General features: G+C 37.5%; 1 protein-coding gene across 1 annotated transcript in view; it reads right to left on the reverse strand.

The window, feature by feature from the left end:
* Nucleotides 1-18509, reverse strand: part of MAP3K15 (mitogen-activated protein kinase kinase kinase 15) — a 98154-nt gene that overhangs the window by 51435 nt on the left and 28210 nt on the right. Inside the window, exons 2-7 of the mRNA XM_059820202.1 lie at nucleotides 16637-16776; nucleotides 13164-13187; nucleotides 8206-8277; nucleotides 4676-4869; nucleotides 2179-2347; nucleotides 764-870 (exon numbers count right to left, since the gene is read on the reverse strand). Coding sequence (XP_059676185.1) covers nucleotides 764-870; nucleotides 2179-2347; nucleotides 4676-4869; nucleotides 8206-8277; nucleotides 13164-13187; nucleotides 16637-16776 — 706 coding nt within the window. The remainder of the gene's footprint in view (nucleotides 1-763; nucleotides 871-2178; nucleotides 2348-4675; nucleotides 4870-8205; nucleotides 8278-13163; nucleotides 13188-16636; nucleotides 16777-18509) is intronic.

Consider the following 18509-nt stretch of genomic DNA (forward strand, 5'->3'; position numbering starts at 1 on the left):
CTGCTTTTCTAGATCTATTATTAAGTTTTTAATCCCTTTGCCACATGCCATCCTGACACTGTCCGGTGCTAATTTTGAGTTAGATTGCAGGTCACAACTTCTAGTAGCACATGAATTGCATCTAACCAGTTGCTTTTTTTATTATGTATGATTTTATTTGATCTATTTTCTACAACACAATCTTAATATAGATTCTTTAGAAATGAAATAAGTATTATACATAGGCACCACAGAAAACTGTAGCTAACTAGAAGAGTTCAATAGTATTTCTGTGCTTCCTAACCTAGCAACGTGCCTGTAGGTACAGATCACCTTTTAGCCTTTCAAGGAAGCTGTATCGTGAATGTGTATTCATGGATCAAGCAGTGCTTGTTACTTATTACTTTAATAACTCACCCATAACTCTGTTATGCTAAACTTTTCAAGACGTTCAGAATAATCAGTGACTCGGAATAAGCAATCTCAGCCTGACCAAGAACCCATTGGTATCATTGGAGTCTTTCACAATTACTCAGGTGGCCTTTGGAACAAATCCACTCTCATCAGGTTGTTGACAAAAGTGATGGTTGTTGGAAAACAATGATTTCAAAAGTTACAAGCTGTCCTGGTGTACAGGAAGTATGGGATTAAGGAAAGATGACTGTGGTGAATATCAGTGTGTGCAGAAAGGGAAAAGAATTTGCTATTATCTGCACTATAAATTTATATATAAGCCCATATAGAACAGCAATAAAATGAAACAACCTCAATCAATCATCCTTACCGATTCAACGCAAAAGCATAATGAAATTTAATGTTGTGTTGATCAGCCAGATCACAGGTAGGAAGCATTTCTAGTGTTTCTACCAGCTTCACCATAGCATCATAGTCCTGGTATGAATTAAAAAAAAGAAAAAAAAAAGAAAGAAAATAAAATAAACTGAAAGCAGAAGAAAGCATCACTAAACTAAAATGTATCATGACTGCTAGACAGTATCTCAGGTGACTGTTCCTAGAAGAGTCAGTGAAACAGCCACAAACTCTGTGTAAGGAATTAAACAGGGATTTTGTCTAGCCATGTCAGTACTTGCCTCTTGCTCACCTCAATGCTACTGCCCAGATTACTGAATCCCTCTGGCCAGTTTGATTGATTACACTCCCAGCACCAGGAAGGACAGGTGATGAGTCTGGCTCTTTCAGGCCTTATTAAGGACTTCTGATGAGTGACACTTCATCAGGTCATTGCAGACTACAGTGCAGTTCATTCTGCAGAATGTCAGATGGTTGTGCATTCATTTTGGTTTCTCAGGGGTAACCCACATATACACTGCTAAAGAGGCCAGTTTACTGATATTACAAATGGCCTCACATTACTTAATTTGTTTTTTCAAAACATGTTTCCAGATGATTACATTTCTCAACAGAGAAAATCTTTCAAAAGAATGCAAATTATCATCAGTGGCAATCAAAATGAAGTTGAATAATGTGCTGCAGGAAAATATGCACCTCAGAATGGAAAGTTGGGTTATGCAAGATGATGTGGTCACCCACTGCTTTCATAACCCATTTATACTTACGAAATAACCAACGTAGCTCCTGATAGAAAGAAATTTCCATAGAATGGTTGGAAGTATATTTTAAAAGGGATATCAAACACACAGACTGGCAGTTTGGAAATTCAGTATGCAGGCTGTGTTTTAGCAAAAGCAGAACTTATTTAAATAACAAAATCAATATAAAAAGGTGCAGTTATTTTTAAAAACAAATTGCTTCTTTGAATGATAGTTCTCAACTTGGGCACCTCTGGCCAATACAATGGTCACAACAAATGCATTTTCTTAATTTCTAAATATATTTGACTTTGGGGGCAGGGGAGGAAAGGGAGGGAAGGGAAAAGCAAACATCTTGCTTCGGTAGGGCATTTTTTCTTTTAATTTTTTATTTTTAAGGAGGTTAAGAATTATTAAAAACAAAGGAAGAGACCTCAGGAAGTCACCTAATCTGTGTCTCTTGCTCATAGGTAAAATAAATAAGAGTCTAAAGCCCCTTAAAGTTGCCCAACAGACAAATGAAACTATTAAACAATGTAACAGTTCGGTGTTGGCTTTGAATCACTGTTTAACAAACAAAAGTATCGAAGAACAAACAAGAGACAAAATCCCATGGTAAAATAATCTTCCTTAGTCTTTAGGAACATACCTGAATGTCTCTGTAAGAAAGAAGCAGGTTTATGACAATGTCAGAAGTTAGCACTTCAGTATTATCCATACGAAGCTTAATCCTGGCCAGCTCCTTAGCCAGTTCATCTCCTTGATACTTCTCTCTAGCTTTTCTAATATCATTTAGCAGTGTTTCTTTATAATAGGCACTAAAGAAATAAAAGATAGACATATGGGAAGAAGACTGTTAGATATTTCTTATGAAAAGTGGTTATATTTCTAATAAAAAGCATGATTTCTAACAAAAAGCATAATTTCCTTAAGAGTGAGGTACGTATCACATTTCCACATTTTTCATTAACTCATGATAAATATTCCATCTTGCCCCACCTCAGACTGTGGGGCTATGTGTCAATATGTTTATAACCAGGATTGTGAGATAATTTTATCAACACAGTAAAACAGAAGTCACCAAAATTTGATTTAATTGCAATCTGTTTGATGAACATAATACATAATGTGGGCAGGATCTATGCAAAAGCCCCCAGTGCATTCTTGTTTACACTAACATCAGGGCACAATGCAACACCAGAACTTTTGCAGAATACAAAATCATATATACATTATAAATATGACAGTTATAAATGAACTGGACAGGCTACTTAGAGGTAACTTTATCTGGAGGAACTTACGGAGTCTATAATTTGCAAGTAAGCTAATTTCTGGTGCCCTGGTTCACCTGACAGATACTCAAGTGCATACAATGCCTTTTTTATTTACAAATGAGTATTGCAAGGTATTCAACTTTGTTTAGCATGAGCCCTACACATAGCCAAGAAAACTAAGTTCTCCATCTGGTACACATTATATCTTACATATAACATGCAAGATATGCTTTTAATGCAAAGCAGCAAGGACAGAGTAAGCACTATTGGAAAGCTCTTAACAGTTGTTTTACTGTCAGTGGAGGTTAGACCTAATTCACCATGGATTTCCAATCTCAGGTTTCTATCCAGCATTGCTTTCTACCAGGCTAATGATAATTAGTCCTTCTTGTGCTAACCAAACCAAAAGGGGATGCTGGATAATGTTTTTCAAAAGCATCCAGATGACTTAGGAATGGAAATCTCACTTTCAAGAATGAGGGAACACTTAACCTCTTCAAACTTACTCATGCTTTTGGCAGGAATGAGGGACCATCTAGCTACATCTTCCTCTTTACAGGAATCTACCACAACAGACTCTAATTCTGCGGCTATACAAAAGCCTCTTTCAGGCACTTCAGCCTGAAAGTGGGAGAGAAAAGAGGTTTTACTGTAGGACATCACAACACAATGATCAAACCAAAATCACCCACAACCCTGGTCATAAATGTCAGAGACAAAGTATAGAGGTAGCTTGGGACAGCTGGTGCCCAGAGCACCATTTCACAATGATACAAACACTAAGTGGTACCAAAATTTACTACTACCCGGACCAACTGTGCTACTAGTTTCATGAGTCTGCACTGCTGAACGCAGCTCTCCTGTATGTTTCTGCCCCTCCTTTTGTCCCTTTCCTCAAAGTGGGCCTGTGCTGCCTGCATGTAGCCTCCCCTCTAGCACTGTTTTGGAGAAGCAGGAGGCAGCCTGTGCTTCTTCAGGCCTGCAATATCCCAGTCACCGCCCAGCAAGGTGCCAGAAAACAACAGACCTGCCCTGGATGGATGTGTAAGGGACAAGATGTGTGTGGGCAGAGTCATCTATGGGATCCTAAGAGTGGGACCAGGTGAGAAAAGGATTTTTTTAGGTGAGCCTTTCACTTGGGTGGGTTGGCAATGGGGAAAAACAAAGAAATCTGAGGGCCCTCAGCACTACCTCATGCTTCAGACACTAGGAAAAAGAAAACCTAGAACCTCAGTCTCTCCCAGTGTTTTCCATAAATACAAACAAAATCAGACTAGCTGCAGAGTACAGGGTGAGCAATCACAAAAGAGAGACTTCCATCTCCAGCCCCAATCCTCAAAACTCCAACAGTCCCTTGTAGAAGTGGCTGAACAGTATAATGTTTATTAGGTGATATCAGAAGGTTAATATTAAAAAAAAAAGCAAAAACAAAACCCAAAAAACAAACCATGGAAGTTACATTTGATTGCACATTGCTGCCACATATATACACTTACTTGGTGACAGAAAAGGAAAGTGTTTGGCTTTGAGCTCTGTGAAGAGGCTGTGATCTTATCTCCTATTACAACCTTATGCGCTGTAATTTATACTTAAGCAGTTTACCTTACCGATGGACCGCCTTTGCTTACTGATGTTTCAGAAAGTAACCATAAATCAATTTCTAGCATAACATGGTTAGTTAACTGCAACAGCTGCAGGACATCAACACAGAAAGCAGTAAAGTTAGCAGCTTCTTTTACACTATATTAAGTGCAGTGAAAAATAAAAAACAAAAAAATCAATGCTACTAGAGATTCTGCACCTTTTTTCATAACATTAGAAATTAGAAAGAGACTATCAAAGGTTCTGGAGGTCTATGTGTTGTAAAATTACCATGATGTAACATGAACATCTTTGAGAAGGCTGATAAACTTGTCCACCAGTGGGACACAAAGTGGCCCCAGGATATTGTCCCAGCTGGGCTGCATATACTCAGAAGCTCTTCGTTGGGCATCACTTTCACAGCAAAAGTAGTCAGCACAAGGTGTGACGATGTATGGAATAAAATAATAATTGCCACTGGAAGCCTAAAAGAAAAACAGGCACAGTTTATAAAACAAATGAAAGTGGAAATATGCTTGTGTATCCACAGAATCTTTTACTGTCAGACAAAACAGCTAGATTTGGTCTGGTGCACTATGAATCTTTAGCGCACTTTTAACACAAAATTTGCAAGCATTAAACTAAAGGAATTTTCTGTGAAAGAGTTACAAATATTAACAAGGGCGATGAATAAGGGTCCAAATTTGTTAAGCGACAATACAACTAAACTGTTCAATTTTTTTCTGTGAAGCACAGACCCTAATAGGGTCTGACAGTTACAAGTTAACCTTCTGCTCTCAAATTTTTGGGGTCAGAGATGTACTTGTATCCTCTAGGCTCACTCTGTGCTAGGGAGGATATGATGCAGAGCTCCCCACAAAGAGAGAGAGAAAGACAGAAACACATGCATTGGAAGGACTTTGTGGAGGTGTTTAATCCAGAGGAGCCTAAAAAACATCTGCTGCATGCTGCCATCAAACACCAAACCAACCAACCAACAAAACTTTGAAATGTTTTATAATGTATGTAAGACTTTTACCACAAAATTCTAGAAGTCAAAACCAAAAATCCTTAATATGCCACATAAAAAGTGTAAACATGATCAAGGTGCTGAAAGGAGAGAGGAAACAGGAAATGCCCTTCACAGCCCAAAACCAGCAAGTTCAGAGTCTTCAACTCCTAACCAAGACCCCAAAACCCAGACAACTGTGAAGTTTTTCACAGCTGCTAGAAGCACCAGTATCCCATTTTGAGCTTCAACAATTCTCTGCTGTTTAAAAGTAAACTTTGCATTTCAGAGTAACTAGATAGGAGCACTGAAGCATGGGTCAGAATGATACATCTAACACAATCAACTACCACTAAATACCCTTCAACTGCCACCTTGGGGGTATCAAGGCATCAAACTTGTACAGCAAAATCACACCTTTCATTTTTTCATATCATCTAAGCCTGCTGTAAAGCTGTAGCCATTTAAAGTCACGTTGAACAATGGGAGAATGCTGAGGTGATGGAAAGAATGGATATGAAGATGGCACATTTTTAAATGCACTGATAAACTAGACAAGAGAAATTAACTGTTCACAGGAAGTAACAATGTAGGGCATGCAGTTACTAAAAATACAGATGGAAAAAAAACCTGTATCAGTATATCCTGTTGCTGATCTGAGTCTGCAAGGATTTAGAATTTTAAATTATTTCTAACAGATAAAGATCAAACCACATTCCTTCCTCATAAACCCTACAGTACAGTATCTCTGTTGTAACAATATAATTATCTGTTGCAATGTTACCTGTACTTCCTACTAAAAAAGTTGGAAAAATTGCAACCCAGACCACCAGTATGTTAAAACAATTTAGTCTCAAGGTTTATTCAAATAAACACTGAGTTCAATACAATGCAAACGCTGCTTGTGTATAAACTCTATTCTTAAACCTGTAACAGTGAATTTGCTCTCCCTGCAATGGAAAAAAAAATCCACTTTGAAAGTATGATGTATCTTGTGACACGAAGAGAGCTGAAGTTACCTACCGAAAAAGCAAAGCAATTTTCAGAAAAAACTTAAATGACATGCGTGAAACACTGTATTAATCTTATTCAGCCAACACCTCATCTATTTGACTTTGATTTCTTGCCTCTTTCTGGATAGCGAAATCTATGCAATTATAAACACATGACAGACACATTTTTGTGTGTAGAAGTCAGGAACCCTGCACATATTTGAGCAATGTCACCTTGTCTGAAAAGCAACCAGCTCCAATTTTCTAGCTTCTTCTATCCAATATTTACATATAATAAAATATCAAGCCCCTTCATATAGAGTGCGTGGCCTTTCTAAGAGAGTCTGTCTTATCTTCATTACGTAAAAGACTAGTTCTGTCCATCTACTTTTCTTACACTAATCAAGGGTTAGAGATGGCTGAAAATATCATCCTTGCTTCTCCTGATGGCCTACTCAGGATGCTGGTCTCTTGACACCAAAAGCTGATCATTGTGGAAATTACTGCCCTGTCATACAACAACTATTGGTTTTTAAGATAATGAATAAATGGCACAGGTATGTATGAAGTAACATATAGAGCAATTCTAGCTGCAAATATATAGAATTTATAAATTATGACTTATTTAATTGTAACAGAATTACAACTTCATAGCTTATAAAGACTGTATGCTCAGTTGGTTTATTTCAGGATTAGTAGCTAAGCTATTTTTATTGTTTTATTTTGAGAAATTTTTAAGTTAAAAATTACAAAAAACCAAGCAAACTGAAAAAAAAAAATCTCTCAATAGGTCATCTTCCAGTAAATAATGTATGCCTAACATGCTAGCAATGAAACTTTTGTATTCAATCACAACACTTTAAAATCTACCACAAAAAGAGCCAAACGTTTAGGAACATAAAAAAACAGGAAATAACTCCAAGTAAGTTGAGAGAGGGACCTGTTCTTCAGGGGCAAATGGTTAAAGGAATTAAGCACTGAGCCATGCCTTTGCTGAAAGGCTGAAAGAGTTAGGCCCACATAAACCATTTTTAGGCTCTAGGCAAGACAGGTCAAATGTGGAGTGCTTTTTGTCTTAAAATACTCCTCTAAACATTTTGCTAATGCTGTTAAAAGTGAACTTTTGACATTAATAATGTAAACAGGTTTTTTAATTGTATTGGTACAGTTATTCCAGTGCAACTGTCACTTTGTGACAGAGATGCTATACTAGAATTGAAGGGGTTTTTTTCCCAAATAAATGATGTTGAGTAAAATCTCTGCATTTTTAGAGAGGGAATTATGCCTGCACAGCTAATAGCACAATTGTTTTACTTGAGCCATGCAATTTATTTTGCCACTTACTCAAGCATCAAGAGTATTAGGAGTGCTTACCCTGGCTTACAAAGCAGTTAGAAGGAAAACACATAGGATAACAGAAAATGAACTGCATTCACTCAAAGAAGTCACCAACTTTAGAGTGTTCAGATAGTCTTAAGAATTAAGGTTTTCACATTAGTTTTCTGTGACATCACATTCCTAGCCATCTTGTGATACAGCTGACTAAGATATTACAAATCTTTAAAAAATATTTCCTCTTCTAAAGTTGAATATATGCAGTATTTTTATGTAAAGACTATGAAGAGAGATTATCACAAGCCAAACATTCTAAATGCTCGGGATCTAGCTTGCAAGGAACGAGTACTCCAAGATCGCTTTGAAGGAAAGACCCTGCCAAGCACTATTCTTGAAGTATCCTTATACATTTTTAAATGCCTAGAAACACAGTAATAAGTTGGCATTATCTATTCAACAGAAAGCAGATTTAAAGTCATACATACTTTGCCTATCAGATTACCACTGTGATATTCAGGAGGTACTTGAACCCGAAGAAAAGCTTTGTGGTTGGCAACCTACTCCAAATTGAAATAAAACAACAAAGAGGAAAACACCACCACAAAACAGCATAAGAATTAAAAAGACAGACATGACACACGAATAGAGAAATTATTAAAGAAAGAAACAACAGAAAATGAATATAGATATTTATAGCAAGTCCATATTTACAAGGTCAAGAAAACAGTGCAATACTTTGCCACCCAGAATGTAAGATTTCTCTGTCTACATGATTTATTTGTCTATGCATCTCCTTGTGTCATCATTAAGATGCTTTCAAGTCTTACTTTTATGAACGTACCAGGTTCATTACCCAATTAGTTAACTGTAATCCAACCACTACAAATACACATCCCTTCAGATAGTAACATTTCCATAAAAACTAACTTTCATAAATAAATTTTAAAAGCCTTAGTTTTCATTATATCAATAGCAATAATGGCATGTTTCATGATTAGAAACATTAAAAGTAATATTTACTGGGTTACCTATTGTCTTTGTACTATTCTGCCCCCAAAAGGAAAAATGATTCTATTTAAGATGTTCCTACTCCTCTTTCATTCTGTGCCCTTTTGCAAACTCTTTCAATATTTTTGCTGCCTCAGGCTTTTTTAGAAATATATAATTAAATGACCACATCATGCAAACTTCTATATATTGTAAAAATAATCAGAAAATAAAAAATAGAAAGCTACTTTGCAATACTACTTTTTCAGATTATTAAATTCATGTAAAGTAATCATACTTTAGAGTCTTGGCTCTCATTTCAATCTATTGGGGCTACTAAATTGGAGAATGAGTCCAAGTGCCAAAATCTTTCTATTTAGGTTTCTTAAATGTTCATTGGCTTGAAACAGTAGATACAGTCTAAATTACGCAGCTACTGAAACGCAGAAGATACTTTCTGCCAATTACAATAAAAAGTGATTTTTCAACATAAAAATTCCTTGTGGTAAGGATAAATTGCAATCCTGTTCCCTTTAGATCAAGGAGAATTTTTGCTAATGACTCCTCCACGGCCCAGACATTATTCTCTGCTTACTGTAAGAGCTGCTACAGGATTTAATGAAAACAAAACAATTAAATCTCTGAAAATACTTCATCAGGCCCACAGGCCTAAGTATACTATAATAAACCTTTTGGTTTAATAGCCAGCTTACTTTCCTTTAAATACCTTCCCTTAAAGCAATTAACAGGGTTATTCAAATTTCTTCAGGCATACCATCAACTGAAGAAAAATTAACTAAGTCTTTCTTCTTATATTTTGTACTTGCCATAATAATTTTTCCAGAGTAGGAAGTTCTAGTTTGTATTTTCAATGCTACATTCAAACAAACGGAATGGATCAAAGTATGTATCTCAAACTATGTGCAACCAGTGCTAGAACTATTGCCAGAAGGACTGTACATTTTGCTTCCTGACTCCAGCAGTTTTTAAAAAGCCCCTTGTGCACTCATTTATTCACTCTATCTTGGACTTTTTTTATGCACCGCTCCTTAAAATTCTGTAGAGGGCGAGGAAATTTCCCTATTAAAAAAAAAATAAGAATCAAGGATAGCAACAAAATGTTGCATCAAAATAAAACAACCTTCCCATGGATTTTGGCTATTACTTTGGTTTGGGGGAAGATTATTTTTTTAAGCATTTTTTGCTTTCGAAAATCCTTGAAATTTCATTTCTCCAGTAAACCAATGTTTATCTGACATCTAAAGAAACTCCAAAGCACAAGCTTATTTTCCACAGATAAATTTATTTTCCTGCACCCTACAGTCCAGTAGCATCCACTCTGCTCTCAAACCCTGATTTTTCCATAATGACACAGAAAACAAACTATTCTGCAAGACTGCATATTTGCAATTTATTTTATTGATGATGATTTTGAGAGAAACTAGGAAGCCGTGCTTACACCCTCAGTAAAATTAGCAGAAAATAGTCCTCAGTGCTCAGAGGAGCTCTACAGAAGGAAACCTAACTGATGGGACACAGAATCTTGACCTTGAATTTCATGCCAGGGCAATTCTTTCTTGGGAACTGAACTCCCATAGCCAATAATTCTTTCCTTTTGTATCCGAGTATGCAATAAATTACCAATACCGAATTTTAATTGCTTGCTTGGGGGAGTCAAGTAGAACTGAATCACATTCCCCATCTTATCTTATCCCCGAAAACTTCATTCCTGGACAGTGGAGGGAAGGAAGGAAGTTCCCCCACTCTTACACTCTTTTTTCAGACTGTAAGCTATTAAATCTCTCAGACTCACACCACCGCAGCATGCTGCTGTATAATTTTCACTGTTAGATCAGCTGTACTCAGGCCAAATATCAAATGAATTGCTGACTTTTTTTCCTATGCATTGTTTTCAGCTTTATGTCCAGTTTCGTCATTCTTGCTTCCTCCCTGATGCTGAATTAGAATAATGCTTTCTTTACAAGGAAAAATATTCATTGTCTTCAAGACTTACTTGTAATACACAAAATAAAATCATGCCATATGACACACGAGACATTAATCTTCTCTGTATCTTTAACATGGCTCCACATCTGTTCTATGCTATGATTTTTTTGCACCTTTGTACATGACCTGAGATTTCCAGGATAAATAGCAAAGGTTAGGGCAGGGAAACCTCAGAGAAAACTCTGAGCTACAGCAGCCAGCACAGAAAGTTTCACTTGTGCTGTCGGAAAAATGGTGTGCTGTGCCTCGTAGCAATCTCAGTTGTCCCTCTTCCCTTATACACAGTGCAGATGCATGGACACAGAGCTTATAAGACACGGAGAGTACTTCTCTTCATAAAACCAGCAACAGTATTCCTGTGGCTACCTCTGGGTTGGAGGAAAGCTTAGCAGATCAAGTATCTACCCTCTTTCCAACATGTCTCCAGACCCTAATTAAAAGTGCATTTAAGCTCTTTCTGCTATTCCACAGCTATGGCATACCCTCATGTTTCAATCAGGAAAAGTGAAAGGAACGCACAAAACCCTACTACAGGGGTATTAACTATTGTATCTAATATTCAGGATTTAAACTGAAATGGTTATGTAACAAAGTACTTGATTGGACACAGGAAATTCACACCAATTCTGTACCTATGTAACTAGCACAGCAACCCTCATTAGCAATTAACTTCAGACAAGACACTGCCTATACAGTTGTAAAATATATAACCAAGAAATAAAGCAGTGGCACCATACTGGGGCAACAGTAAACTGCAAACCTTTCATGACAACTCATTGGCTCTGAAAGGAAGAAAAAGCAATTGTCTATTTCAAGTCAACTCCAACTTAGAAAAACATAAAGTTCTAACCTATTAACTATTTAGCTTGCTAATTAGTTTGTTGTAATTTCTGATCAAAAAACTGATAAAAGAATGCAATATGGGAGCACATTTATCTAATAAAAGAGAATATGAACAACTTCAAATAACACAAAAGGGTCAAGAATCCATGCTTGGTATTTAAAGTAATTTATTTTTTCCTCACTGTATTTTACTCACAATTGTTTTCTTCATTTAAGCACTTGAAGGGGATCAGGATCCTAGTTTCAGGATGTCTCCCTGCCCCTTTTGCTAGCCACATGGTGTTTACAGGTCTAATACCAGGCTGTAGAAACCATGTCACCAGATCCATCTTTTCTTCTCTTCCATGTCAAGGTAAATACCTCCCTCTGTGGGAGAAAGAATCTGCCAAAATAAAAGATTGCAGGCTGCTAGGCTGATGGCAGTAGGCTGAATTTGCCACTGTCCTCTTTGCCTTTACTCCATTTCTGGAATTACTACCAAATGGCTCAGTCACAATTCTCCCTCTTGCTCTGGAGAAGAAAACACATGCTTGTGACATTTTGATCATCCACCAGTTGATGGATAGTAGCGTTCACAAGCAAATCTGCCTCATTCTGAGGCCACCCTTCACAGACCTACAGACCAGTAAATGCACTTCACACTCCACAGGTGAAACTAGTTAAAAGATCACCAACACAGACAGGAAAATGACCTGGATTTACTCATGTGCTCAACCTGATCTATCTTTAGCCTACATGCAGCGCTGTGGCCAAGTATAAACAGCAGCTCAAAATAAACTGCTGTGACTAATGCATTATTTCTTCTAGTTCTCTTTTAAATTATTAGCATCTCTAAGAACATTTTATTATTTTAGTCCTGCTCATTATTCTTCAGAAGAAAATAAAAGTATATGGTGAATGGGGGAAAACAGAAAGGAATAAATAGAAGTTTAAGATTTTTGCAAGTTCAATATTCCTCAAAATAACAGTGTAGTGTGTTTAATGAAAATAACCACTGACATGATGTGAAGTATGACAAAATATATAACTGTCTAAGATATCATGGCACATTGCAATAAGCTTAAAATAACCACTCAATTTTATCTTGGTTCAGGCTTACTTACTTGTTTGGTTTTACTTGCATTAAGGGTAAGAATATTTCTACTTTGGGAAATAAGCTTTTGCATTCCTAAGTAAAATGTGTGAATTTGTGAGGAAGAGGATGGGTATACAGTAGCCAAACCTCTTTGAGATACAAAAGTAAGCCCTATTAAGGCATCACACAGACATATACATTTGCACAAGTGGGTGAAAGTGGTAGAGGGAAAAAGAGGCTTTGAATTTCTGAGTTTACATTTTGATCTATCAACCTACACATATAACATGTATCTATTGGCGCTTTTCTGGAACTTAAAAAGGAGCTTCTAAAGAAAAGCAATTTTTTAATCTAGCTTTACTTTTGAAAGGAAGTCAACAAGATTTCCACTAGTTTGAATTGTATATAGGTAAAACAGACTTGCTTCAATCATATAGAGCCTGTATATGCTTGGCAGCTTTGTTAATAGAGTTGCTTCAAATGTAGTATCCTCATTTTGTGTTTTAAAATGAATGTGGTTTTAATACTTACTGTGTTTTTCTGAGATACCATATCCTGGGGAGAAAAAAAAAGGCAAATAAAAAAGTTTATTCATTTTTACTGTGAATTATTATTTCCAATAAAAATAACTGGTATACATATATATACACACATATACACAGATGTGTTCTTCACAGCATAATCCAGATTTCCTGCTGCAGCAAATTTCAAGTAGAGGGACAGAAAAACATCAAGAAAAGTCTTAGTAGTTCAGGTTAGGAAAAAAATAATGATTCAGAGAAGAAACTTACTTAAAGAAGTGCTCAGAAGATGAACAAAGTTGTACTTGCCAGTAATAGGAGCTTCTCAGGCTGGGGACTCCACACATATCCAGTCACACTCTGGGCATTTGTGAGACAAAAGCATTCAAAGCTGGAGATTTTTTTCTCTGAAAGTGTATTCTTAAGATGCCTAGGCCCCTTTCCTGCCTGGATGGGCACAGACCAATACACTCCTCCTACACCCTAATTCTTCTCACCCCAAAATCTAAAGAGAGATATTGAAACTATGAGGCAGATGATAAACTAATGGGCATGTAAACCAGACCTCAAAGATTTCCAGTTGCTTGTAAGTAACCTCCTCCTCCTTCTAGTGATGGCTTACATGTCCAGTGAACACTGCTTGGTGAAACTAAAGAGATCTCCAGGTAAGCCACACTACAAATGTTAGATACAGACTTGTTTTTAAGCAAGGTTATTGATATAATTTAATTGTATGTGCTCTGACAACCTAAGATGATTCTGCTTGAGCAACTACACATCTGACAGCCTGAAAGCCGTTTGGACAACCACTGCACAGAAAGCCCATGCACCCTTTTCCTCAACAACAGACAAAATATCAGGGGCTATCTAGGAGGTTTAGTTCCACAAATATGACCCTCTTGAAATCCAGATTACGTATTCTTTTCATGCTTGGAACTAGGTTGTTTTGGAAAGAACATTGATGAAACTGAAGAGACAACTCTTGGGAGAATTTCAGGATGGGTCCTAAGCAATAAGCTATATGAAGTCAGGGTGCCTGAACTTCACAGATCTTCCCAGTAGAAATAATAGCACTCATTAATACTGCCTTTATAACACTTAGGCTAGCCACTCTTAAGAGGCATGCACAGCAACCTAGATCCAAGTGAAGTACTAAATTCCTGAAGGGAAGGGAAGGGAAGGGAAAAAAAACCTGACTAAATTAGTCATAAACCTGAGAATAAAGAAACACCAGCAGATAGTCAAAAATACGTATTAAGGTACGAAAACCTGAAGAGAATTACTGATTAACTTAAACTCCTTAAGTCAAATAAAATACCTCAGAACAAAAGTGATGGAAGGCTTAGACATCTGAAATATCACATATCTGAAAATTAATATGTCTACCTAGCTAAGCAAGTATCTCCAGTAGAGCTTTACCTACTGCAGATAAAGATGTTTCTCAGCAGGGAGAAATGAACACTTCTGAGAACTATCCAGCACCTATGCCATGAACCGTGTCATGAACTGTTCTTCACTGAAAGACCTCAAGAACAATCCCTGTCTACCTTCTGAATTATTCCTAAGAAAGGTGTATTAGCATATTTGAATGGTATCCAACACTGAACGGGGGCTCAGTTGCAGAAGAGGTATCAAGGACATCAGGGTAGGACTGAACCCAGTGCCATGCCCTGCTTAAACTACTCTATCACTTGATCCAGAGGATCTCTTCTACTTGGTTCCAGCAACTTAAATCAAGCCATCTGATCCCATAGTAAGATATGCTAGGGGTCTACGTAGGCCAAGGAGGTTATACAAACAACTGGGAGATGAGGAAGAGATCAGTGACACTGACAGAGTTCCTAGCAGAAAAGAGATGAAGGCAGATAATAGCTTTTCCAGCCTTAAGTGACCCAGTCATGCTCCAGTGTTCCCAGGTCCCCAGACTTGTACTTGAGCTTTACATCCTTAGAAAAAAAGCCCCAGAACTGACAGTGCAAAGACTTGCAAATTCTGGCAACAATCAATCTGAAGATCCAACCCATGGATGGATGTAACCCTGGAGGTCATTCAGCACTCCAGTTTTTGAGCAGGTGCTTGCATATGTGCTTGGCACAAAGTGCAGAAATCAAAGCCATCCATAGAGGTCCTCACTGGGAAGAGACAAAGAGAAGATGACTACACTGTGCTTCCCAAACTTTGGCACATCCTTGGGAGAAACCAAGTTGATCAGAACATCTGAGTGACAGCATAAAAGAAAAGTAAAAATGTGTTGATGAAAATAAAAATAAAAGATCTCTTTGCAGTCAGGTATATTACCAATGCAGGATGAAAAGTTGTATGCTTGCCCACCCAGATTAGCTAGAGGAATGGAGAGCATGCAAGTATGCCTTAGCGCATATCTGTATGGATAACCTCTTTGAGCAAGACTGTGGGAGGCTCCAACTCCGAGTTCTTGTGACTCCAGGTCACATGGAATGTGAATGTGTATGTGGACCACTGCCTGAAGAAAGGAAGTATGGGATACTAGACACATGAGAGTAAAATTGATGACATTGAGAGCAGAAAAAAGGAAGAGGAAGCTGTGACAGAACAGAGCTGTGCTGGGAAAAGAGAAGGAGACTCATACAAAATTAAGATTAAACTTAGTGTTCTCAAAGGATCAAGAGAGGTTGGAGAATTCCAAAAAAGATTTTTGTACATTGGTGGTGTGAAAAATGTAAAGTAGTAAGGGGCAATAACCTAAAATAAAGAAAAAAACACAAAGCACAAACAATGCTGCTCTCAGTGAAGGTAGCAAGAAAATCGATGATATTAAAAGCAGCAGTAGGTGATGATACAGAGGATAAAAGTCTAAATGTGATCTAAAACAAAGAGAACCTGCACTGAGAAAGACAGAAACATCAATAATATATGACTTGCATCCACAATGTATGACTTGCATCCAGAACAGCAATTTCAGGACTTAAGTGTATAGCATGTATTATCCTACTATAAAAATGACCAACAGGCCTATAAAAAGATTTGGTGAGGATCTCTTTTTATCTTCAAACTGCAATAAAAAGGAGATTCCTGTAGTCTTAGCTACTCAGCACCTAGGAGATACAAACCTCATCTGACGGAAGTGCTTCAATATCAGGAGTAGGTTGCAATACAGCCCTTGTTCAAGCATCATTATTATACAGGTTGTAACATTTTTTTACATGTACTCTAATTAAAAGCGGGAAAGGAAGGAAAAATGACACCTGCATTCTCACTTCCAAGTCTAACCATCTGAAGCAAAATCAGTACCATACTATGGATCTTTTCTTATAGACAAGCTTTTATACTATTTTTATCATTAGTGTTTTTCCTAGCAGCTGTTTCATGTTCTTAGCATGATTTTGTTATGTAGCTATCACGAAAGCACATTCAATGGAAGTTTCAGAAAAACACAAACATTTTCAGGATCAGGTATTTAAAGATATTTCTGAAATGCAGCAGATTTTGAAGTGAGAAGCTTACTTTGAGAGACTGAGCAGTGTCAGCATCAGTGTCATGGTAGAGTATAACATTATTAGCCATGTCAAAGCTTTCACGCACGCCAAGGTGGTAGAACAGCGATGGTTGCTTGGAAATATCACTCATGTCCACAACTGCAACATCTGAAATGAGAGAGAGGGAGGGCGAAAGCGCTAAAACAATAATCATCTTAAAACCAATTTTATTCTTACACAGGATTTAAAATAAATCCTGAAATTACGCATACATTTGGACAGACAAAATCAATATATTCAAATAAGGATCATTTCTTATGGTGTAAGTAAATTTTACCAATCATATAAAAGATAAGAACCTACTCAGGAAAATACCACAGTGTTACAATAACTGGGAGGCAGAGTTTACAAATTCTGCTTGAGGTTTTGAAATCACTGCATCAGGACTACCTCAGGTGAAGAAGCAGTTTTGCACTTGCTCTCTGAACTAGGCCTGACAACCTGAACACCGAATAGGATGGAAGGCTCCAAACCTTCAGGTGGAACCTCTAAGAACAATAATGTAACAGAAAATTAGGGAAAACTGTGAGATGAAGTTTATCTTAAGAGGCTGAGGTTTGGAGAACAGGAAATTCCTATACAGTAGAAAAAGAAATGACTGTGAAAGTTGACTCTTAAAAGCTACAGGCAAGATGCTCAAGATGGGGGGTGCAGGAGTGAAGGGATTCAACCACAAGTAGCCAGAGCAAGACTTCCACTGCTCCTGGGTAGTATTCCAGTCAGAAATGGAAGTAAAAAAATTTATGTCAGTGGAAGATGACCTATACAGAGAGCTAAAGAGAAATATCCCATGTTATGCAGAACAGCTGAGATACAGGCAAAAGATTCCGAGTTCACCATTTGGTTCTCATATAACCCTAAAGGCCAGTACAGAGAGAAGAGGTAACAGGAGAAGAGGACACTTAACGCTGAGGTTTTTTTCCTTGATCCTTATATCCTCTACACTACCTAAGAAAATTTTGCTTTAAAGCTTTTTAAAGGTCTGTATCTATATGTCTGTCTGCTTTCACCACTATGAGATAGATGGATAAACTTAAATCCAAAGTATTCATAAGACCAGAGCCTTGGCACTGAAACCATAGGGGAGCCTCATGTTCAAAATAGATTCCAGAGACTCAGTGCAGCTGGGCAGTAAATCCTACATCTCTGAAGGGGTAACAGACAGTGTCTGTACCTACGGGAAATGATAGAGAAGGGTGAGCTACAAGTAAACAAGAAAGCTAAAAGCAGATCTGATGTATAAGATCCAAACACAGCAGCCAGTTTACCTGGGCTTCACCGAGGTTACACATCACAAGAATCAATACCCCATACTTAGTATGCAAGTTCTTGGAAAAGCCTGCAATGAATATACACTCCTGTACAATTCCATCAGGCTATGCTAACACACCACACTGGGGTCAGCCAGTCCCTCTGGCTACTAACAGACTCCATGTTAAAGCACAAGGAATGTTTTGAGTCCAAAGACAATGACCTGCCTTAAGACCAAAACATCACCATTCAAGAGAAAAAAAAAAAACCCAAATCCAACAAAACAAACAAACACCACAAAATTCAGATACACCCCTTTGCCCCCAAAAAACCCCAAAACCCCAACACAAAATCATGGCAACATGAGAAAATCCCCTTATTCCTGTGGCACCTCAAATCCTCTGCTATCTACTGATGATCTTTCCAGTTCCTGTTTGGCCAGCTTGCTACAGCATGGACAAAATTCTTAGTATACCGCACACTGTAGGGTCACACAAACTGAGTGGGCTTGAAGCAGTAAACCCCAGCTCCATAAACAAATCCAAATCTAGATTACCCCAATATTACAAAATCATTTTGGAAAACATAAA

Source organism: Gavia stellata, chromosome 1, assembly GCF_030936135.1.
Source record: "Gavia stellata isolate bGavSte3 chromosome 1, bGavSte3.hap2, whole genome shotgun sequence".
Lineage (NCBI taxonomy): Eukaryota > Metazoa > Chordata > Aves > Gaviiformes > Gaviidae > Gavia > Gavia stellata.